Source organism: Tursiops truncatus, chromosome 5 (genome assembly GCF_011762595.2).
Source record: "Tursiops truncatus isolate mTurTru1 chromosome 5, mTurTru1.mat.Y, whole genome shotgun sequence".
Classification (NCBI taxonomy): domain Eukaryota; kingdom Metazoa; phylum Chordata; class Mammalia; order Artiodactyla; family Delphinidae; genus Tursiops; species Tursiops truncatus.
This window is the reverse complement of record NC_047038.1, coordinates 93316862-93342578: the sequence shown is the minus strand read 5'-3', so window position 1 is coordinate 93342578 and position 25717 is coordinate 93316862. Positions and strand designations below refer to the sequence as shown.

At 41.0% G+C, this 25717-nt stretch overlaps 1 protein-coding gene across 8 annotated transcripts in view; it reads right to left on the bottom strand.

The window, feature by feature from the left end:
• The window catches only part of FRAS1 (Fraser extracellular matrix complex subunit 1), a 465636-nt gene that overhangs the window by 254771 nt on the left and 185148 nt on the right, over positions 1-25717 (bottom strand). For 6 of the 8 annotated variants that reach the window (XM_033857169.2, XM_033857168.2, XM_033857167.2 and 3 more), the window contains exons 4-9: positions 25275-25367; positions 12668-12827; positions 10784-10917; positions 2574-2657; positions 787-888; positions 296-487 (exon numbers count right to left, since the gene is read on the bottom strand). In XM_033857169.2, the coding sequence (XP_033713060.1) occupies positions 296-487; positions 787-888; positions 2574-2657; positions 10784-10917; positions 12668-12827; positions 25275-25367 (765 nt within the window). The remainder of the gene's footprint in view (positions 1-295; positions 488-786; positions 889-2573; positions 2658-10783; positions 10918-12667; positions 12828-25274; positions 25368-25717) is intronic. The other 2 variants (XM_033857164.1, XM_033857165.1) reach the window with 2 other exon arrangements.

The following is a 25717-nucleotide window of genomic DNA, read 5'->3' as shown; positions in this document are numbered from 1 at the left end:
TGACTGATAGGTTAATGTCCCATGTCATCCCTTCCAGTCCATGTCTCTGGCTCAGGGCTTCCCATCTGACCAGATGCACTGAGAGCTAAAAGCTCCAGGAGGCTGCTCCAAATCAGTCTAAACAAAGAGTGGCATTTACTTTACACCACAGAAGCCTCACGCTAAAAGCCTCCTTGAAGTTGATCGTACAACCTGGTCGTCCCCTCTGCTGCCGAGAGGGAAGGGACAGGTGAGGGACCACCCATCCCGCTGGAGACAGCCTTACAGTCCAGACAGAGATGCCTTCGTTTCTTACCTGGGCACACTCCACTTTGGCACACTCCCCAGTCCGGCAGGTCGCTTGGCCACGGTCACACGTGCAGAACTCACAGGCCGAGCCCTTCCATATTTCATCCTGGTACCGCACAAGCCCCCCATGCGAGCAGCTTCCAGCAGGAGACACACAGTCCTCGCAGCATCGCCCATGACGCTGAGCCCTTCTCTGACCCTGAGGAAACAGAGAGAACGGCAGGGAAAGGGCAGGGGTCAGGAGGGCGCGAAAACATCCGACCTGATGGGGCAGAAGGACATAAAACACCAACTCTGTGTGCTGTTTTCTTCCCCCACCTAACCCAGCTGAGGCATGTTCCTCTTCCCCTCCCCCTCCTTCCTGGGAAGCAGGTCCTTCCTGCTTCCGAGCATCATAAAAACTTTTGATTCCCTCAAAGGACACACTGGACTAAGAGATGCATTTCCTCAATGACCCCGAATAAAGGTTCAAAAATCAAGCTACACACTCTCAAATACCTTTTCGCATCTTAACGGAGGGCAGGCCTGTTTGTGGCACCTGACCTCACCCCGGTCACATATACACGTGGTGCAGGCATTTTCACTCCACTGCTCACCATGCTGAGTGAAGAAAAGAAACGAAAAAGTGGAAAATCAAATGTCACATATATCAAGTAGAAACACAAGGCACATGACACAATTTTTTATCATAGTTTTTAATTGAGCCATATCGAATGTGCTCCTGAGAAATAATATCATCTAGGCAGCAAGAGGCTCTAAGAAAAAAAGTCAATCCATGTCCAAAGAGAACTTGGGATTCGTTTGCATCCAACTATATTCATTCCACAGATGCCTTGAGGGCCTGCTCTCTGCCAGACACACAGAGGGCCTGGAACATCAAGATTAATAGGAAGACCCTGTTTGCTGGCTACTCGATGGTCATTCTTTAGCTCTTCTTTGCTGGGAGACCCAGTTCTCACTGTTACACACTCACGTTCCCAGCTTCCCTTGCAGCCAGTGCACAGACTTGGTCCCAGTCCCAACGGAGGGGACCTCACGGGAAGTGTGCTAGAGCAGTAGAGGTTGAGGAAAAGACTCTTCTCCCCCATAAAAGAAGAAAAGTCCACCCCTTTCTTCCACCAGGCTTTAGTCATGATTGGTTGAGGACAAGCTGCCTGAAGCTGTGGAAGCCACACTGGGGCATGAGGTGACAAGACAGAAAGCAAATGCCAACATGCTGAGGACGGCAGGGTGGAAAGATCAGAAGAGTGAAAATCCTTGACAACGTCATTGAGACCTGGATTGATCAACCCTGCAACTGTCCCACCTCTGGGCTTCCTGTTATATGAGATAATAAATGTTTCATTTTAGCTACTTTTAGAGGAGCATTTCTGTTGCTTGCAGCCAAGGACACCACAACAGGTATAGAGGCTCTCTCTTCCAGAAGAAATTAATCTAGCACATATGTGGCTACTGTATTGGACAGCACAGATCTAATATATACAAAAATCCTTTCCCCATTAGTTATTTTCATTTACACTTCAAGGGACCCATCTAGAATTTGTGTCATCCATCCCCTAATACCCGGTTCCAGATTCTCTACTGAGAGTCAAAAATCCCAATTTCTATTTGGTTTTCCTTAGAATGACCGGCAAACAAGGGAAGCAGATGGGTTAATTTTTTATATATTCTTTGCTTTCGAATAATGTAACCTTCTTTTGGCTCAGCTAGGCACTCGCAAATCAGAACATTCATTCATTCAACTTGTTGCACTTACTTTTATTTAGTACCTACTATGTGTTGGGTAGTTAGCTAGACTGCCCCAATAGTACTTTCAAGTTTTCAGGGTCCACCCCCCCCCCCAGCTTCTTGCCCTTTTCCCTCTCTCACCTTCCACTCCCATGCTCCCAGCCCCACTGTAAGGCAGGGGGACACTGTCTCTGGATATCAGTGCCTAAAAGCCAACCAAAGCAGGCAGACATTCCCAGAGCTTCCAACATAAGTGTAAACTGACAGTAACCAATGACAGTCTTTTTTCCCTTCAAGATGTGTGAACAGTAAGTTCACCAAGGTTCATGAACCAGGTACCGCCTGCCAGCACATTCTTTTGTATTCCTAATCCCCTCCGATTTAATTTTTTCACAAAGGCTTCCCATGAAGAGAAGAAAAAAGCCGTTTACGAACTGAGTTACTAATCCTGGCAAAGAGTCAGATGTGGGTGGGGGAGGTATGGTGGTTAGAAGGGCAGAGGGCAGATGTGTAAGAATGGATGTCAAAACACCTACATGGGGCACATCAAAGCTTACCTCGTAAACTCGGCCAGCTGCAGAGCAGGATCGCAAAGAGCACTGTGGGCAACATTTCCCAGGGACTCGGACCACAGTTTCATCCTTGACACCCCAAAAACAGTCCATCAAAAGGCAGTATTAATAAAATCCACAGCAGGAGGAAAATTTCACTCACAGCCAACTCAATCATGTGCCTCAAAGCCTCCAGAAACAGCAATTTCCTCTCATTTAATATTTATTAGTCACCTGGTGCTTTGATAAGAATGAGCACTTTTCAGGGCAGTGTGACTCTTAAGAAGTTTGCACATTCCTCAAGTCCCATCCACTTCTAAGAACAAACAAAAGCACAACTAATAACAATAATAATAGTACTTCGTGTTTGCCAGGTACTGTTTTAAGTGTTTTACGTGACCCTGTAAAGTAGATGCTCTTATCCCACCTTCACAAACAAGAAAATTAAAGATCAGAGAGGTTGTGTGACTTGTCTGAGGTCACAGAGCTGACCTGGTAATAGTAAATGGTTGGCAGAGGGACTTCAGGGCATCAACCATTCAACACTTAAGAACATTTACCCTCCTGCTGAGTCACTGCTAATCTCAAAGTGAAGGTATCCCTCCCTTGATAAACTACCTCACTATTCTTTTGCATCTGTATGGGAATCCACACGTTTATATATACGCATTAGGAGGTCCTTAACATGAAAAAAAATCAGTCATGCCCCTAGATATCTAGGAATAAGCCAGTGCAGAGAAATGTGGGTGACAAACACTGAATGCCCAAAGAACCCCTACCGCCTTATTCCTACAGTTTCAGCTCTACCACCTGCACCCCCAGAATATTAGACCCTTTGTCACCACTGCCCTAAGAATTTTCACAGCAACAATCTCCTCGTTAATGCCAAAGAAGCAGCTTCTCACTTTGACATCACCACAGCCTTTTGAATGGAAGGAAGGTAGGCAAATTAAAGCCAAGAGAAGGAGGATTAGAATAGACCAAGTTTCAGTGACTAGGAAGTAGTAGATCTTATACAGAAGATACCTCCTGAACAGTTAGCTGCACTTTCTCTTACATAAAGCAGAGAATGAGATTTTATTATCGTGGTTTGCTGTGGAATTCCCTCGGCAAGAAAAGAAGGCTGGTGTACTTTGGGGCATGTGTGTAGGGGGGTGTCAAGTAACCTTAATTTTTCATGGAAAGTTCCAGTCATGCTTTAGTGGCTTTTTTAACCCAATTATATATGATCAGCTAGATGAATGCATTCCTATCTGATAGGAATTTATTTCAAACATCTGAATCACTGGAATTCACATGACAACTGTTTTCTCTGCTTTAGGTTACCTTATTTCTTTATAATTCTGTAAAAATATTATGACCATTGATGTTTAACAGAGTATGTGAAAATTGGACATGCGTTGAAGTCATTAAGCATTCCTTGACCTCAGAACTCTTGAGTTTAATGAAATTTCAGTGAGGAAGTAAAAATAAAGGTATATCTGATGTCATACTCACTATTCAGTAAGTTTATGGAAGGAAACAATGAACGTTTACAACGTTAAGTAAACAGGGGACAAATGTCATGATCGCAAATCTTGAACAGAAATATAGAGGTAGTATGAATCTATCTTAACCAGCATGAAGTAAACCCAAGGGCAGGGGCAGAGTCAACTGGAGAGTGGGAGGTATGGGTGGCAGATAACTACCTGTGTAGAGGCTGGTACAGGAAAATCAAGTTTCCGATTCTTACTGGCAATAATTATATATTTCATTGACAGAAACAAAACCTTTCTTCACAAACAGAGCCCAAAAAGGGCAGGGAGGAAAAGCATTTAAAGAGAAAATATCCCATTACGTGAGAGAACTTCCTGACTGAGAATTGAGACCCCATCTGGGCTGGTGTTTTATAAGCAGGACTGGAGAGGCAAGTAAGAAGAAGGTGAGCAGCAAAGTGGGTTAGAGAAACGGGAAAGGCGTTTTAGCTGTACATTTTTGTGGCTATCATACACTTGAACCCTATTATTCTGGTCTTCGTAGATTTGCCCTTCCAAACCTACAGACTACCCAGGGGCTAGTACGCTAGGGACTGATGACCAAATCCAGCCCACCACCCATCTCCGTAAACTTTGACTGGAATGCAGCCACATCCATTCATGTACGTATTATCTGTGGGTGTTTTCGTGCTATAATGGCAGAGTTGAGAAGCTGTTCCAACTATATGGCACACAAAGCTGCAAATGTTCACTCTCTGGCTCCTTACAGAAGAAGTTTGCCAACCCCGTGTCTAATATGGTACCCTCAGTAATCACAGGAGTTCAATGCCAAAATAACATATGACTAATGTCATTACAATTTCGGGTAGGACCACCATTAAGGATATACAGTTGACCCTTGAACAATGCAGAGGTTAGGGGAGCTGACCTCCACACAGCTGAAAATCCGAATATAATTTATAGTCAGCCCTAGGTATCCACGGTTCCTCCACGTCTGTGGTTCCGCATCCGTGGATTCAACCAACCATGGATCGTGTAGTACTGTACTATTTACTATCAAAAAAAATCCATATATGTGGACCCACATATTTCGAACCACGTTGCTCGAGGGTCAACTGTATTGAATTATGGTTTTCCATATTCCTTAAATAAAAATACTTATGACAAAGTTTATAGTATGTTATGGCTCACAGCTCTTGACAAAATATCTTCTCCTGTAACACCTCTGAAGGTATAAAAATGAGATGAAGATTCTACCACCAAAAAGTAGAACAGCCAACCTCCTACCATTGCCGAGGAAGTCCCACTGACCATAAGACTTTCTGTGGCCTTTCTTTGCTTTATAAACCAAAACAGAAATAAGAACCATCATTTCTTCCCAACTCTCTGCCTTCCAATATCAAACACAACATGGGTTTGTCCCCTCAGTGTGCAGCCACTGCAGTTTGAAGCCATTAGAGTGCCATCCTGGCCTTTCAACTCCCTTGATGTCTTTCTACCTAATCAGAGCCCATAATGTAAAAAAAAAAAAAAAAAAAAAAAGGAAAACAAAACAAAAAGAGTGGGAAGTATGTGTGTTGGGGGAGGTGGAGGAAGTGATGAAAAGTGGGGAAGAAGACACTCAAATGTAAAGCACAGAGTCACTGAGAAACATGGCGAGAACCCTTGCAAATTGGGGATTACAGTTTTACATTTCATGAATTCAAAATGCAAGAGGGTTGGGCAGTGGAGAGAGAAAAATATCTGATCTCAGTACAACAGAGCTACACTAAATGAAAACCTGCCAGACCCTTGGTTGAGGAAACACACACCTTTCTTAGCACCTGGCAATGGGTCCAAGAAAGGGAATTAGCCAAGGGCAGGCTGCTTACCCTTGCAGCTTTCAAGCACTGGGTATGGACAGATTTCTCTTGACCAAGGCTGAGTAAACAGAAAGTAAAGAACTTGGGGGAAAAACTCTAAAGAGCAATAGAAAGTAATAACATTCTGAAGATGCACAGAAAGAACAGATTTCTGAAAACTAAGTACTGCAGGATCTAAAATAAAAGATTTAAAAGCCATTTTGCAACTTCAGTAAGATAGAAGAAAATGCAGTCTTTATTAAATAGAAGGAAGAAGCGATAAAGAAAGAAAAAGCATTGGGGTTAAAAACAGATGAACCAGTGATAGGAGAAATAAGGACGAATTAAAAGAAAATTAAAGGAAAATTAAAGTAAACACAAACTCAAGAAGCTCTCTCCATAATGCAGAGGAAAGACACAAAAGTGAAAATGATGAGAGAGAAAGTGACCAAGGCAGGGGAGCAATCTAAGAATCATAGGTGTTTCTCAAGAAATGAGAATAATTGGAACAGACATGACTAATCAAAGCCGTAACTAAAGAAAACATTTCACACCTGGAATATAGACTGAAAGGGCTTCACAGTATTCCAGGCAAACTATGTGAAAAGACACCTCACTTGGAAATACCCTGGGAAAATGTTTTAAATATAAAGATGAAGAAACATCCTGCAAGAATTCAACAGAGTAAACTAGCTGAATGTAACAGAATAGAAAGCAGAAAAACCTCAGACTCCTCCATGGCACGAAATTCCAGAATTTAATGGAACAGAGTTTACAGGGTTGATACGGGAAAAGATTATAATCTCCTTAAATTGTAGACCCCTATAAATTGTCTTTCATGAATGTAGGCAAAATAGAAAATAATTCTCAAACACTTAGTGGCTCAGAAGACATACCAATTTTTATCTTTTTTAAAAAACTCTGAAGATGAAGTTCAATTCACTTAGATTAACCAATATTGGGAATGGGAAAATTGTAGTATTAAAAAAACTGATGGGAGAAAATATTTGCAAATGAAACAACAGACAAAGGATTAATCTCCAAAATATACAAACAGCTCATGGAGCTCAATATCAAAAAAACAAACAATCCAGTCAAAAAATGGGCAGAAGACCTAAATAGACATTTCACCAAGGAAGATATACAGATGGCCAAGAGGCACATGAAAAGATGCTCAACATCACTAATTATCAGAGAAATGCAAATCAAAAATACAATGAGGTATCACCTCATGCCAGCCAGAATGGCCATCATCAAAAAATCTACAAACAGTAAATGCTGGAGAGGGTGTGGAGAAAAGGGAACCCTCCTACACTGTTGGTGGGAATGTAAATTGATACAACCACTATGGAGAACAGTATGGAGGTTCCTTACAAAACTAAAAATAGAACTACCATATGATCCAGCAATCCCACTACTGGGCATATACACTGAGAAAACCATAATTCAAAGAGAGACATGCACCACAATGTTCACTGCAGCACTATTTACAATAGCCAGGACATGGAACCAACCTAACTGTCCATCAACAGATGAATGGATGAAGAAGACGTGGCACATGTATACAATGGAATATTACTCAGCCATAAAAAGAAACGAAATTGAGTTATTTGTAGTGAGGTGGATGCACCTAGAGTCTGTCATACAGAGTGAAGTAAGTCAGAAAGAGAAAAACAAATACCATATGCTAACACATATATATGGAATCTAAAAAAAAATGGTACTGATGAACCTAGTTGCAGGGCAGGAATAAAGAGGTAGACATAGAGAATGGACTTGATGACATGGGGTGGGAGGGCGAAGCTGGGGCAAAGTGAGAGTAGCATCGACGTATATATACACTACCGAATGTAAAATAGTTGGCTGGTGGGAAGCTGCAGCATAGCACAGGGAGATGGGCTCTGTGCTTTGCGATGACCTAGAGGGGTGGGATAGGGATGGTGGGAGGGAGGCTCAAAAGGGAGGGGATATGGGGACATGTGTATACATATGGCTGATTCGCTTTGTTGTGCAACAGAAACTAAGAAGGTACTGTGAAGCAATTATACTCCAATAAAGATGTATTTAAAAAAATTGGTGATAATAGTATCAGGAAGAACTCTCATCAGACTGAACATTTTAATGAGCCTACAAAAATGTGAATGGTCTAGGGCTCTGTTCACAAGGCATCTGGACAGAAGCTGAAGGCAAGCAATTTCAGCATGAATTTACATCACACACTAAGGGAGCAACCCCTTATTTGAACACAGGAATTTCTCCTTTTGTCAGAGATGATCACTAATTCCTAACATCTGATTATAACTATGCAAATATATCCACATTTGCCTACCAAAAAATTGGAATGAATTCCAAAAGAAATTCTGTTGTGATCTTTTGGAATGGTGGAAATATGGAAGATCATTTCCTTCTCTGCTTTTCCGCTTTTTGCAAACTTTCCTTAAGGAATACAGATTCCTTTTACAATTTAAAAAACACTTTATGGGCTTCCCTGGTGGCGCAGTGGTTGAGAGTCCGCCTGCCGATGCAGAGGGTGTGAGTTTGTGCCCCAGTCCAGGAAGATCCCACATGCCGCGGAGCGGCTGGGCCCGTGAGCCATAGCTGCTGAGCCTGCGTGTCCGGAGCCTGTGCTCCGCAACGGGAGAGGCCACAACAGTGAAAGGCCTGCGTACCGCAAAAAAAAAAAAAAAAAAAAAAAACACTTTATATTAAAAATCAAATTTTTCTAAAGCTTAACACCTGGAAATGCATTTCTTCTGATGAGCTTGTGTTTTTTTTAAATGAATGAGTTTTTAAAAATGAATGAGTTAACACATATAAAAGGCTTGCAATCATGCTCAATGATGTGAGCAACTATTGTTTTGTGATTATTATTATACATAAATGATATGTAACTCATTTTGGGAGGCGATACAGTGTAATGGTTAAAAATATGTCAGGTGTGGTCTGTTGAGGTTGTCATGTATAACTGCCTAGGTTAGAAGCAATGACAGTTCATAACTGTGGTACCTTGAGCAAATTATTTAAACTCTGTATCTCAGTTTTATCTACTATAACGTGGGATGATAATAATAGTTCCTACTTCACAGTGTTGTTACGCAAATTAAAAGCTCTTAAAATTAATGATTAGCACATAATATATGCCCCCAGTGTGGGGATGGTGATGGGCAGATGGTGGCGGTGAGAATGTTGCCAACAAAGGTGCTAATTCTACAGCACCTCTTTATATCATCAGAACACCCAATGGTTAATAGTGATATTAAATCAAGAAAAATGGTTTAAATAGTCTGACAGTTGGGTATTTTTTTTTTTTTTTTTTTTTTTGCGGTACGCGGGCCCCTCACTGTTGTGGCCTCTCCCAGCCGCTCCGCGGCATGTGGGATCTTCCTGGACCGGGGCACGAACCCGCGTCCCCTGCATCGGCAGGCGGACTCTCAACCACTGCGCCACCAGGGAAGCCCAGTTGGGTATTTTTTAACGTCAAGGCAAAACTATAGACTTGATGCAAGAGTGATTAAGATCAATCTATTTCCAAGATTTCAGAATGCTTGCATAGCAATTAGCTCTAAAGTACGGCAACAAATTTCATCTTTTTAAGTTAAACAATGCAAACTATAAGTGAGTCCTGTTTGAAGCCAGAATTTATCTTTAACGTTTTTTTAGAATGGGAACCAGTACTTTCAATTATTACAAGCTAACCTCTGATATGCACTCAGGGTTAAGTTTTTAAAGACTTAAAGCAGAAGATTCACAATGGAGTGTTTCCTCTATCCATCCTCCCACCTCCCTTATTGTAATGGTGGCAAACTGCTTAATTAACCTTCTTACACAAGGGGACTAAAGCCTGGAATGTGTGAATCAAAATGCCCCAACACTACAATATCTTCTGAATGTAAGATATTATGCAACTCTACCAAGAAACTCATTTGTAATCTGAAAGCTAGGACGAGACTTTGTGATGAATTGAGAGGTGTGACATGTGTGCAGTAGTTGCTGTAGTGTGGGTAATACAATCTAGTCTTTAAATTGATACATTTTCCCTTTATTTGGCATTTAGCATTTCTTGCCTAATTGCCTTTTGTCTGCCTTTAAAAATATTGCCCAATTGTCACAGTATGCCATGTTATTGATTTTGTTTTATTTGACACAAAGTACTGCTCTGTATCAACTGAATGTTGGCTTCCAGCTTTTTCTTAGATCGAAAAATGAGCTATTTTTCAACTGGAGGCAAACTCCTTTCATGGTTATCTGTCAACTGCTAAGAAACATCCATAGGAGCTACTGGAAGAAGAAAAAAACTATAAAATACCATGTACACCAAATTTATTTGCAATTGATTTTCTATTGTAAATCTGTGTGAAGAGCCTAATGTTGTGAAAATCAGACCAGATTTAAATGAAGAACAAGGTCCCCCTATTTTAAACCTCCCTGGAGAAAATCCTTTCATAATTTGAATCATTATCTAATAAAAATTAAATAAGGCACATCTGGATAATCAGGTTCAAAGACATGCATACGTCTTTAAAAAGCAGACTATACCTATGCATTGAAAAACAATCACAACCCTGATCATCTTACTGAATTTTCCAGATGTTCAGCTTCACATTTTTGGAACATCTGCAACTAGAGTTTGGCGGGCTTCTTTATGCGTACCCTGAAGGCTCAGTTTCATTATGTAACAATTAGCCTAAATGGCTGGTAATTAGACCTATCTGTAGCATCTAAGGGTAAAAGAAATCTCTCAGGGGTGGTCTCTAAAAGTATAAGGAAAATAAAACCGCCTTTGCTTCTTGTTCTCAGTACTTCCGAGGTCTGCCTGACAAAATCTCAGAAGAGACTCCAAGTTCCTGAACAGTGAAGTTAACAGCCTGTGAAGGATCCACTCTGAGGCTGTCTTCCTTACCTGGTTACAAAACAGAGGATGACACTGAGCTGCGAAGCACCGGGCGACCCCGTTTCTACACACACACTTGGCGCACTGACTCAATGGCCAGTCCTCCCCATCCTGAAACACACGGCCTTCGTAGGAACAGGGTTCTGGAAGGTCAGAGCAATAAGGATTACTGGGGGGATTGCACTTGCTGATCCCAGAGCTGACTGCATGCGTGTGTGGCCAGTGCAGTCACACAGGGCCCTGTGCTCAGGGGCGCAGTGCAAACAACGGAGCCCCGTGCTTGGGGTATTGCTCTGCAGTCACTGTATGCAGTTCTTAACTTTCTCTCTGAGTTTCGTAAGTGAAGTCTGGTGCGACAGGTAGCATGTGCGACAGGTAGCATGTGCGACAGGTAGCATGTGCTAGGGGTTTGGGGTCTCACTCACGCGTGGCCCTACCTCCCCGCTGCCTCCTTGCCTTCTGGGTTCTCAGGAGCCTGACCCCAAATCCATGCCCAGTGAAAGCTGCCACCCTCCAACCATAGCAGGGACCTGGGTGTGGGTGGCTGGGGAGTGCATGTACCCTAAGCACCAAGTAGCGGGGGGGACTCAGGGCACCTGTGTGTGGGGGGTCTTACCCACCCAGCAAATATCCCCGTGCCTTAGGGAGTGTGACATGAATAATAAATTACAAACAGGACAGGTTGCAAAAGCCATGGAAGAAAATAAAAGCTTTTTCCCCCTGCTTTTTGAACAAAGGGCCCTGCATTTTTATTGTGCGCCCAGTAAATTATGGAGTTGGTGCTGGCTGATCCTCTAATCTCTCCAGGCAAAATGCTCCCAATAGATCTTTCTCATGGACAGCCAACAAGAAAGCACCCTAAAATGTAAGAAAGGAGCCCACAAACCCAGACAGCCCACTCTCTACCCTATCCCTAAACTCTGTTGTTGGAGTATTTTTCCTTGTAGGGTTATCTGGCCCAAAGCAGCTGCCCGTCCTTTTCTGGTGGATGACATCTGAAATGCATGAGGAATGCATTCTACTTTCATCCTTTCCTAACCATACTTTTGAATCCCCAGAAGGGTTCTCCAGGGTAAACAGTCACCAGGAATGGAATAACTGGGGATCAGAAAGAAACCAGAGGTCTTTTTAAAAGGAAAAGGCAAGGATAGAGTGTAGCTTCCAGGTGCTAGTTAAAAAGAGTAATTTTAGCTATTATACTCCAGGAGAGAATATAATACAGAAATGACAATAATTCATATTTACCATGAAGTAAACACTACTTAATTATAAAAATGGAAAGGGACATATATCCCTAAAATGTAATAAAAGGGTACGTGGTCCAAGCATGGATTCTAAGGAGAGGGCCTGGAAACATGCCCCTGGCTTGCTGAGCCATGCCTTGGTTTGCAGGCAGGCATAATCTCCACAGCGAAGAGGCCATAAAGACAAATGAAATACCTGCTGCCTACTTGGCGTGTTGTGGAGAAAGATGTTATGTCAACGGAAAGACCAGCCAGCAGAATTAGTGGTAGTGTTACTACATGATGGAGAAGTGATTTGTTCGTTCTTCTCTCCACCGAGAGGCAGGAGGAACTATTAATACCTTGGCCTTATGCAACCACAGCAAAGGGGCTTGTCCTTCCTCCCTTTCCTTCTTAGGAGCTATGAACACAGAGGGATTGCATCTGGCCAAGGCAAAATAATAAATCAGAGAGTCTCAGAATCTCAAGTTTGGAATGGAGCTCAGTCTCTGCAACATTGCTTCTGCCACGTGCAAGGCTACATCTCCGTTCCAATAAGGAATGGGGTTACGGATCTTTGTACCACACTGAGCAAGAAAGAGAAGAGTTGGGATGTCACCAGGTAAACCTCAAAGGCAAAGAGGGTCTCTCTCTACAAGCTCATACTCACTCCCGGGGCCCACACAGACTGGGCAGCAGCTTCCTTCAGGGATGAATTCCAGCTCCTGGTGTCCACACAAGAGTGGTGGGCACGGTCGGGAGGTGCATCGGACTTCCCCATGAGTGCAAGAGCACACACTGCATGGGGAGGAGGCCCACTCTGTCCCGTGCTGTGCGTTAGGGGGAAAAAAAGACAAGAAAATTATTGTCAGAATATAGGCTTTCATCTGATCAAACAGAAACAAGGCTTCTCTTAAACAAATGAAGGATGGAGCTCAGGAGAGATGGAAGAAGGCTCTAGGCTTGCAAGGCTGAGACCAGGGTTTGCAATATTCCAAGTTAGAGACCAATTTTATTTTATTTATTTATTTTTTAACATCTTTATTGGGGTATAATTGCTTTACAATGGTGTGTTAGTTTCTGCTTTATAACAAAGTGAATCAGTTATACATATACATATGTTCCCATATCTCTTCCCTCTTGCGTCTCCCTCCCTCCCACACTCCCTATTGCACCCCTCCAGGCGGTCACAAAGCACGGAGCTGATATCCCTGTGCTATGCGGCTGCTTCCCACTAGCTATCTACCTTATGTTTGTTAGTGTATATATGTCCATGCCTCTCTCTCACTTTGTCACAGCTCACCGTTCCCCCTCCCCGTATCCTCAAGTCCGTTCTCCAGTAGGTCTGTGCAGAGACCAATTTTAAAATTGAGTTGTATTTTCCTTTTTTATCCCTAAAATTTTACATTTGAAAATTTCAGAGAAGCACAAAAATAAAATAAAAATGACCCCAATCCCATCATTTAAAACATTCTATGCAGACCAAAGTAAAATATGCACACATACACGTATATCTACTGAATTCTTCATAATACTTATATTATTTTCAATATAGCTCCCACTCTGTATTATGCTTCTTTTTCTTTTTTTGGTCTTTACTTTTTACCCTGATGAGTTCCCATATTTGTGTTCTCTCTCTCTCTCTCTCCCTCCCCCCACCCCTCTTTCTCTGTCTCCCGTTCCAGTGATCTTATGGTCCCAGGGAACCTGTCATAGCCAGCAGGAGGCACCTGGTCCAAATTGTAGAGCAAACTCATTCCTGGCGAGGGTGTCCATCTACACACACAGAATGTCCCTAGCCCACTTTAGGCTGGGATACGACATTCCCAAAGCTGGCACTGTATCGGTGATCTAACAGATCTATGTTTTGAGTTATATGATTTACTAAGCACCAAGAGTATCTAAATGGGCCACTCTCAGAGGTGATGCAGAGTGAGGGCAGGGGTAAACCCTGAATGTAAAAAGCTACAAGTATGTTGATTGCTTGGGGAAGTAGCTGTCAAAATACGTTGTGTTCTCAATGGCAGAGTGGAATGGTGGTGGCCTTTTAAAAAATGTATGAAAAAAAAAATGAGCTTAGGGCTTCCCTGGTGGCGCAGTGGTTGAGAGTCCGCCTGCCAATGCAGGGGACACGGGTTTGTGCCCCGGTCCGGGAGGATCTCACGTGCCGCGGAGCGGCTGGGCCCGTGAGCCATGGCCGCTGAGCCTGCGCGTTTGGAGCCTGTGCTCCGGGATGGGAGAGGCCACAGCAGTGAGAGGCCCGCGTACAGCAAAAAAAAAAAAAAAAAAAAAATGAGCTTAATCCATAAAGTTTTCCTCTTATAACATTTTCTTAAATATCGTATTCCTTTGCCTCTATTAAATGTAGCATATGATGATACCTGATTCAGCACAAATCATATATAGACTTCTATTAAAAACATCACACACACCCAGTGCTCAGTCACCTAAATATAATCTGGGGATTTCAACTGTATCACTGAGAAGCATAGAAAATAAACATCCTCTTGCTTCTCCTCAAGCCAGCATCCAGAATAATTATTCACCTCTCTCAAACACAAAAGGACTCTTACTTAAACAAGTCACTGCCCCTTTCTTCTGCAAAGCGCTGCCAGGTTGCAAGCATGCCAAGGCCGACGTTTTGGAATTACTAATAACCTGTGCTATTATTGTAACAATAATAGTAATAGGTAGTCACAGGCATCCAGTTATTTGGGAACCAAGTCCTCACCTTACCATCCTGAAAATTACTTTCTTTAGGTGGACTTACTGGGAGTACGAGAGGGCAGAAATGCAAGGAATGCACTGAGTTGGATGAACCACGGATTTCCTTGGATGCATGCATGTTCTCAGATCCAAGCTCAGCCCTCCCTGACTTGGGGACTATGAGTGTGATGTCATCTTTCTAGATTTCAGCTTCCCGGTCTAGAAAACTTAAATGGTAGGACGATATCTTGTGCACTTGGTTATTGTAAAGGTTAAACGAGGCAGTTGTGAAAGACCCAGCAAGGGGAGTGGCAGGTAGGAGGTGCTCAATCCTCTCCCTTCTCTCCACTGCATGAGTCCATGGTCTTCCTACTCCTTTTCACACCTATGTGCTGACTGTGATCACGGCAACAGACTTGGATGCCAAGGCCAAGTCCTCTCCTATCAATTTTTACTTCTTCTATAATTAAATATAAAATTTCAAATTTAGTGTAGCATATACACGGGCAAGTCCACAACTTGCTAATAAACTATTGGCTAATAAAAGATAGCAGGCAATGGACCTTTATGCTTTGAAGGTCTAAGCATAAAAGCAAAGGAAGAAATTGTAAGAGAAAAATTAATAGGTTCTGATGAGTTAAAATTTTAAAAGTCTGTCAAATATACATTATTAAAAAAATTTAAAAGGCAAATGACAAACTGATTTTTAAAAACTGCAAACTATATTAATTAGAATTATACTCTACTATATAAAATCATTTACAAGCAATAAGAAAAGACTGGAGGCAAGATCAAGATGGTAGAGTAGGAAGATTCTGAGCTCACCTCCTCCCATGGATGCACCAAAATTACAACTACATATAGAACAATGCTCTCTAAGAACAACCTGCAGACTTGCAGAACAGCTCTTCTATAATTAAGGATATAAAAAAAAAACCTCATTGAGATGGGTAGGAGGTGACCCATACCCCTGGCAGGAAACTCAAAAGCCGAACGAATATCACAAACTTAGAGGACCTCCCTAAGAAGTAAGGAGTTCCAGCCCCACATTGGGCACCACAGCCCTGAGACCTGCACCAGGAAGATGAGACCCCATAACTGGATTTGAAAACCTGTGGGACTTACACTGGGGGAAGCCAGAGAGCTATAGGAAACCAAGACTCCCCTCTTAAAGGGCTTATGCACAAACTCACTCTCTCTGAGTCCCAGCACAGAGGCAGTGGTTTGAAAAGAACCTGGCCCTCTAGCTGGAGGGCCCAGCACACACTGCAAAGGTGGCCCCAGCACACCTTCCAGCCCACTCCACCTCTAGCCATGCCACCAAGGTAGCAACCCCAATCCAGCTCAGGAAAGCCTTGGCCAGTGTCCACTTTGGTTCCAGGCATTTTGCCAGGGAGGCCCCAGCCCTGACTGACATACCCTAAAACCCACCCCTGCCATCCTGCTCCAGCCACAACTGCCAAGGCCACCTGGCACACAAAATCTACATAGGAAGAACTCTACACAAGGCCACACCTTTAAGACCAGGAGAGAAAACTGTTTCACCTAATTCACAGAAGCAAACCCAGGAAAAACAACTCCAATGAAATAAAGATAAGTAATTTACCTAATAAAGAATTCAAAGCAATGGCTATAAAGATGCTTATAGAAATTAGGAGAAGAATGGTAGAACACAGGGAAAACTTCAACAAAGAGATAGAAAATATAAAAAAAGAAACAATCAGAACTGAAGAATACAATAATTAAAAGGAAAAATATGCTGGAGGGAATCAAGAGCAGATTAGATGTTACAGAAGAATATATAAGCAACATGGAAGACAGACTAATGGAAGTCACCCAATCATTACAGCAAAAAGAAAAAAAAAGAATTTTTAAAAATGAGGATAGTTTAAGGAACCTCTGAGGCAACATCAAGCATACAAACATTTGCATTATCAGGATCTCAGAAGGAGGAGAGAGAAAGAAAGGGGCAGAGAACTTATTTGAAGAAATAATGGCTGTAAACTTCCCTAACATGAGGAAGGAAATAGTCCCAAAGAAGATGAACCCAAAGAGATCCACACCAAGACACATCATGATTAATAAGGCAAAAGACAGAGAGAGAATTTCAAAGGCAGCAAGAGGAATACTATGCATAATATTCAAGGGAAATCCCATAAGGCTATCAACTGATTTTTCAGCAGAAACTTTGCAGGCCATAAGGGAGTAGAATGATATATTTAAAGTGCTGAAAGGAAAAAAAACTTATAACCAAGAATACTCTGCCCAGTAAGGCTATCATTCGGAATTGAAGGCAAGATAAAGAGCTTCCCAGACAAGCAAAAACTAAGATTTCATCACCACTAAACTGACCTTACAAGAAGTGTTAAAGGGTCTTCTTTAAGCAGAGAAGAAAAGGTCATAACTAGAAATATGAAAATATATGAACAAAAAAAAATCTCACTGGTAAAGGAAAATATATAGTAAAGGTAATGGATCAACTATTGAAAAAGCAAGTAAAATTTGAAAAGCAAAAATTGTAAAATCAACTAAAACTACAATTAGTAGTTAAGGAATATACAAAGTAAAAAGATGTAAAACATGACATTAAAAACATAAAACATGTGGAGGGGACTAAAAATGTAGTGCTTTTAGAATGTGTTCAAACTTAAGTAACTATCAGCTTAAAACCAACAGATATATATATATATACATATATATATATATATATATATACACATATACATATATATATCAATCAATATATATGAACCTTAATGTAACCACAAACCAAAAATCTACAATAGATACACAAAAAATAAAAAGAAAATAATCAAACTAAAAGAGACTAAAAGAAGAAGAAAGGAACAAAGAAGTACCCAAAATAACCAGAAAACAATTAACTAAACAGCAACAAGTACATACTTACCAATAATCACTTTAAATGTAAATGGAATAAATGCTTCAATCAAAAGATATAGAGTGAATAGATTAAAAAAAAAAGACCCATTTATGTGCTGCATTCAAGAGACTCACTTCAGATCTAAAAACACACATAACCTGAAAGGGAAAGAATAGAAAAAGATATTCCATGCAAATGGAAATGAAAAGAAAGCTGGAGTAACACTACTCTGATCAGACAAAACAGACTTTAAAACAAAGACTATAATAAAAAAATACATGTGGTCATTACATAATAATAAAGAAAACAATCCAATTTACAATTGCATCAAAAAGAATAAAATACCTAGGAATAAATTTAACTAAGGAAGTGAATGTCCTGTACTCTAAAAACTAAAAGACATCAATGAAAAAAATTGAAAGAGAAATGGAAATGTATGCTGTGCTCATGCTATGGAAGAATTAATATTGTTAGAATGTTCATATTACCCAAAGTAATCTACAGATTCAACTTTTTCTCTATCAAAATACTCACGGTATTTCTCACAGAACTGTAACAAATAGTTCTAAAATTTGTGGAACCACAAAAGACTCCAAATAGCTGAAGCCAAATTGAGTAAGAAGAACAAAGCTGGCAGTATCACACTCCCTGATTTCAAACTATACTACAAAGCTATAGTAATCAAAACAGTATGGGGCTGGCATAAAAACAGACACATAGGTCAGTGGAACAGAATAGAGAGCCCAGAAATAAGGTCACCACTCGTGGTCAATTAATCTACAACAAAGAAGGCAAGAATATACAATACAGAAAGGCTGACCTCTTCAATAAGTGATGCTGGAAAAACTCAACAGCTACATGTAAAAGAATGAAACGATACCATTTCCTTATACCATATACAAAAATAAACTCAAAATGGATTAGAGACTTAAATATAAGACCTGAAATCACAAAACTCCTAGAAGAAAACATAGGTTGTACGCTCTTTGACATGGGTCTTAGCAATATTTTTTTTGTTCTGTCTCCTCAGGCAAGGGAAACAAAAGCAAAAATAAACAAATGGGGCTACATCAAACTAAAAAGCTTTTGCACAGTGAAGGAAACCTCCACAAAATGAAAAGGCAGCCCACTGAATGGGACAAAATATTTGCAAATGATACATCTGTAAGGGGTTAATATCCAAAATATAAAAAGAACACATACAACTCAATAAAAAAAAAGTCCAATTAAAACATGGGCAGAGGACGTGAATGTTCATTTTTCCAAAGATGACATAAAGATGGCCAACAGGACCACGAAAAGATGTTCAACATCACTAGTCACCACTAGTTATCAGGGAAATACAAATCAAAACCACAGTGAGCTATCACCTCATACCTGTCAGAATGGCTATTATCAAAAAGACAAGAAATAACAAGTGTTGGCAAGGATGTAAAGAAAAGGGAACCCACATGTAATGTTGGTGGGAATGTAAATTGATATAGTCACTTGGAAAACAGTATGCAGATTTAATTTTTGAGGAAAAATTAAAAATAGAACTACTATGATCTAGTAATTCCACTTCTGGGTATTTATCTGAAGAAAACAAAAACACTAATTCAAAAAGATATATGCACCCCAATGTTCACTGGAACATTATTTGTAATAGCCAAGATATGGAAGCAACCTAGTGTCCATCAAGAGATGAATGGATAAAGAGATGCCACACACACACACACACACACACACACACACACACACACACACACAGAGGAATATTACTCAGCCATAAAAAATGAAATTTTGCCATTTGCAAAAACATGGATGGACCTAGAGGATATTATGCTTAGTGAAATAAGTCTGACAGAGAAAGACAAATATTGTATGCCTTCACTTATATATGGAATCTAAAAAACAAAACAAAAGAATAAACAAAACCAAACGAAAACAGGCTCAGATACAGAGAACAAGCAGGTGGTTATCCGAGCAGAGGGGATATGTGGGGGTGAAATAGGTGAAGGGGACGAAGAGGTACAAACTTCCAGTTATAAAATAAATAACTCATGGGGACGTAATGTACAGCATGGAGACTATAGTCAGTAATACTGTAATAACTTTGTATGATAACAGATGGTAGCTAGACTCATAGTGGTGATCATTTCATGATGTATAAAAATATTGAATCACTATGCTGTATACCTGAAACTAATATTATATTGTAAGTCAACTATAACTCAATTTAAAGAAAAAGAAAAAAAAATCCCAATGGAAAAAAATAGCAACAAGCTTATGGAATATTCAACTTTATTAACTGCAAAGAAATATTATTTAAAATAAAATTTGATAATATCTTTTAATATCAGATATGGAAAGTGTTTAAAATTCATAGTAGCTATTGTTAGTGAAGCTGCAATGGAGTGGAATTCTACACAGAGCCTTCTCTCATGATAGCACCTGGAACAACTCAGCCAGGCGGGGCCTACCCTAGGTAATCAGACCCGAAAAGAAGCTATACTATCCATGATAGTCCCACTGGGTTTATCATTAGACACAGACAACTTAAAATTGAATTTTGATGACCACAGGTGTTACAGCTTCAATACTCAAAATCTTTAGATGCTTTGACCTACTAATTTCACGTTTAAGAAGTTATCTGGAGAAAATGATCAATGACACACCAGAAAGTTTCAATACAAGGAATTCCATCTCATTGTTCTTCATGGTGAAATTGGAAATGTTTTCGTGAATACTGCAAGCTACCCAAGTGCCTAATAATAGGAAATCATGTTCTCCAAGAGTATGCTGGGGAACTATTCACAACATAATGTTTTATAAAAAAGCAAGATATAAACTGTATACATAGTATAATTACAATTATGTAAAAACATATTTCTCTATCTATTTATCTATCTATCCATCCACCCATATTCACTGCCAGCCGCCCCCCACAACAAAAAAAAACCTGAGGAAGCAATAGTGGTTTTCATAGCTTGGAGATTACTAGTGGATTTTTTTCTGCTTGAATACTTTTCTATTTTCCAAATTTTCACCAATAAACAAATATTCACTTTAGTCATCAGAGAGCAAAGTACTGTTTAAAATATCTAATGAATCATTTGCATATCTTAAATAAAGTAAAATTTGAAAGCTGCTTAAAAAACAACTTGAAGTGAATGTCTTTATTAAAAGTTAGGAGATTGCTTCTAAACATCTAGACATTTCATTAAAACAAGAGCTTGTTTTTGTCACTACTGAGAAACACTAACTGTCATTTCTTAAACATTTGCAATCATACCAACTCTCAGATGAGGCCACAAAAATTAATTATAATAACTTGTCAATCACCAAAGTTTTCTCAACTGTAAAATGAAAGGGCTGTATTAACTAATCTCTTCGGTACCTTCAAGCTCTCTAATGATGTGAATCTATTATCTGACTCAAGAGACATAAAATTAAGCAAGGGATTCTCCCTTCACAATAAGCTTGAGAATTATGGGAATAACAAAGAACATTCGTCAGGGAGACTCCACTCTAGATGTCAAAGCCACAGAAGCCCAGACAGTGATCCAAAGTGCATAGGATGATGGAAAGGAAGTATTCTCACCTCTCTCTTAGAGAAAAGTCACATGAGTCCCCTTCATTTTCATCTCCTACTCTTATCCCTAAATCAGTGACACCTCTCTCAGCAGAGGGAGACCAGAGATCAAGGGGTTTGGTACATGCTGATAGATAAAGAGATAGATAGATAGAGTACAGGTAGATATTTTTTAATTTCACAGTGTTTTCTATACTCATTTACAAAAGCTGTATTTTTTATGAGCACTGTAACAAGCAAAGAAAGCTCTGTAAAAATCAAGAAATAATACATACACAAAACAATGCTCCCACAAGACCTGTGTTGTAGCTGTGCCAACTTAATACCATTAATACCTTTTGAAAACCTGTGATTTTGACACTGGCCGAAAGCACATTCTGCAGACCGTATCTTATATATATTCTTCTGCATAGCCAAATAACAAGTCGGCTTGGCTGTCCAAAGGAAAGATAAGCTCATCAAGTATTTGCCTGGCTTAATGACAGAACAAAAAAATAATTTTTCTTCCTATAATTTGTTCCTGTTATGATGTTATAGATCCAGAATACTAAAAATCTGGGGATGTTCCATGCATATTGTAATTACATCCTCTACTTTGAAGAGAACAAGGCTGCAGAATTCAGTATTCAGTTCTTGTCTCACACGCATAAATTAATTCTCCTTTCAGCCTCACAGACAGGCAAAGCAAGCAGACCTCTCCCTCCACACTCCTGTATTGGATCGGATGCGGGCACTAGGGCATTACCACCTGCCACTTTCTTTTTCAGTGAATCTCCAAGCACCATCTTCTAAGACATGACATTATCTGGTGCTGAGATTAAGTTAGTAAAGAGGAAAAGAAAGGGGTTAAAGGTCCTTTCTCCTCCCTTTCACAGGCTAATTTGTGGGGAAAAGAACAGGGAAAATGCATTCCAACACTCTTTAGGAAAATGTATTTCAGGCTTGTCTCCCTAACTGGTTGGCAAGGCTGGGCAGAGATCCAAAAGCTAATTTGAAAGGATAGCTTTGGGAGGTCATGGATGAAATAGTCACCCAAATGCTGGCTGTAATAAGCCCACGCGAAACTTACATAACCTGGTCAGCCAAAAGGCTCAGGTGTTTTCCTCACTCCAGAGAAGATGCGGGGACTTGACTTGCTGGAACGTCAGCTGTACAAGGTGCTGCCCACAATGCCAGCAAAAGAGGTCCCCTCGTGAGGCGAGGCTGTTTCATTAAAGGTGGCCTCTCCATGCCGTCCTGAGCTCAACCCACCTTTGACTTTCCTTCTCTTCAACTTTATTCTCTGGGGACAGTGTCACTTTAACAGATGCCCCTCCCACCACACTTGCTCTATCCTAAAGCCTCTTCTAAATCTCTTTTAGGGGAAAGCTTCCACTTCACCATTCCAAAGCTCTTAAAGCACCAGACTATTTCATAACTACCGGGACAGAGTCTCCATAACTCGTCCTATGGGATGTAAGCCAGAGGTTAAGGAGAGGATTACCGCTGTTCGGCAGGAGAGGAAGGTGCTCTGGAAACTGCTTCCCAAGCAAGCCAAGGGCGCAAAACAGAAAAGGCTCCAAGATTCAGGAAAAAACCTAGTGACGCAAGGGACAAGGGGAGATTCAGACCCAACCCAGACAAGCATTTAACCCACTCAAGGAAATGAATAATATTAAGAAAAATTTGGCAAGAATCTAAAAAGGTGAAGAAAGAGAGGAAAGAAGAACAGGAAGACAAGGAACATGATCGGTTTCACTTTATTAAGACTAAAATTCGAGGATTTTGTCTCAACTTAAAAAAAAAAAAATCATTCTTCTGTTTCTATTTGAAGAAGTAGACCACTAGAGAGTTTTTTCCCTTCAAACTACAATTCCTGGGCTTCCCTGGTGGCACAGTGGTTGGGGGTCCGCCTGCCGATGCAGGGGACGCGGGTTCGTGCCCCGGTCCAGGAGGATCCCACATGCCGCGGAGCGGCTGGGCCCGTGAGCCATGGCCGCTGAGCCTGCACGTCCGGAGCCTGTGCTCCGCAACAGGAGAGGCCACAACAGTGAGAGGCCCGCGTACCGCAAAAAAAAAGAAAAAAAAAAAGAAAAAAAAAACCCTACAATTCCTGAAATTCAGCCATTTTCTCAGTTACATCAAGTACCAGAAATATAATTATACACTCTCAGGGGAGTACATTCTGAAAGTTGCATATGGGAAAACAAGGCATGGGCATGATCTTACCCAGTTTAGAGCGTCCCATGGACTGTGTCAGAGCCAAAGGGGTGAATTGCAAGGGAGGCAGGGAGAAGAAGGACTTTCTAAACTCTTCCAGAAAAAGTGGAGACCAAGCGGATTTCTAATTAACCCATCAGCAGATCTGTGGTCCCTGAACTGCCCGCCACACAGGTTAGTTGGTCTAAGACCAACATGCCCTTGGGACAAGGACATGGATAAGCTGGAGAAGGGATTTACTCATTGTTTGAGTCGTGATGTTTATTGAGCACCTACTCTGGGAAAAGTTCACCAGGTTAGGCGGGAGGCAAGGAGGCTCACTATGAAGGTAGACAAAATATTGTCAACGTTCTCAGAAATCTTAATTCAAGATAAGAAGATTGCACGTGTGCATGAACATAACACAAGCAAGCAAATGACAAGTGTCATTAGAGCGGCCATGCAGAGTCATTGAACTCTGACGTCTCATGTCCCTGGAACCACCTCTTATTTGAGACGTCTGTTGTTCCCCCAGATCCTGGCCTCATTTTGGATCCTAGGGCTCTTTCACTTGAAAGATTCAGTTTGAGGTTTTTGACCTTGAACCACACACTTATTCCAACCATTATGAACTGGCATTAATTCCGTCACCAATCTGCCCCTCAGCACTTTACATTCACAAGGGATCCTCTTGTGTGGCGTGTGAAGTTTCCACCACCCTACATACTGCAGACTGAATCAAGCAGCACAAGGTGATATGTGGTATGCAGGTACAGATCCTGCTTGGGTATCACTCAGCAATACATTGTGCAGAAGTGAAAGAGTGACTTCCTCGGGTAATGTGGAGACAGTGGCTTAAGTGAGGTGATCCTGTCCCACGGGGAAAGCACACTGTACTCACGGAGTTTTAGGTACACACACTGAATAGCAGCCTAGAGTAGGTATATCAAATCCGGCTAACCTATGCTCTCTCCTGAATGGGTAGAGACACGAACTTGGGGAAAGTTTTGTATCAGGTGGAAGATGAAGATTAAAGCAAAGAGCCTCTTTCTAACACATTCAACTTCACCTGCTGCCTCGGGGGAGCATGTAGGCATGAGTGGAGATGAATTGTAGCGATCCCATTTTCATATTTTCTACTATAAACCTTGCAATAGTCCTTTAAAATCAGTATTTGATATCTCTAAATTAATCCTACAGGACCTGGAATGAGAAAGTATAATAAAAGAACTTCAGGGTTGATTTCTAGTACTGTGGTTCTAAATGTGGTGGAGGCGAGCATTTTCATTTTCATTCCCCCTAGGGGAAATGTGGCCATGCCTACAGACATTTCTGGTTGTCAGGACTTCAGAGGATACAAACTGGTGGGTAGAGGCTAGAGATGCTGCTAATCCTTCTATAATGCAGAGGATGGTCCCCACGACAAAGCCTAAAGTGTTAATAGTGCTGAAGTTTAGAAACTCCACCCTGAATGAGGAACAAAAGACCAGGGCTCTAGGCCAGGTTACACCACTTATTTGGTACTATATGGGGCAAGTAACTTATAGTCTTTGCAATTCTACTTTTCCATCTTTAACACAGGAGTAATAACATCTGCTCTACTCACCTACTCAGGGTTGTTTATAAAATCAAGTGAAAAAATGTATGTGGTACACAAAGGCAAGGTGGCCTTTTATTATTCAGCATTACAACTTCTTCATCATCAACATTCTCAGACTATTCTTTATACAGACACGAATTCAACTGACAAATATTTACATGGGACAGTAAATAGGACAGTTTTAATCTTATTCAAGAAACCTAAATGCCCACGGAAAGTCAAATAAGCTTGAGGTCCTCCACCGTCCAAACAAAGGGGAAAGAAAATCCTCTCTTGTCAGCTTTACCTTGTCAATGATCTACAGACACTGAATCAACCATGGGTCAGAAAATACTTACCGTGTGAATTTTCTTTTCATGATGGCAAGATCCAGGAGTCCTCAGCACACACTCAGGGCAGCACTGGTTGGCGGGTATTTGAAGCACTTCCCCCTGAGCATTTAAAAACAGCTCAGTGTAAAGTAGCAGCAACGAGCAGTCACATCAGTCACTAACTCTCATGAGTTTCCACGGGTGACAACAATAAACAGGATAAACAGAACACACTAACGAAAAGGATTCCCTCTGTCAAGATGAGCTTCTCTCAAAGATAAAATGAACCCCCTTGTGACAGTAATTTCCTTGAAAACTGTCTACCTCTTTTCACATGTAATGAAGTGAAGAATTGTATTCACTAGAAATGCTCCATCTGAGTGTCACACCAGAAAAGCAGTAGGGGTGAGATAAGAGCTCTATTTCCCTAAAACAGAGAAGAGAAGACTTGGGCGGGCAGAGCCACAGAG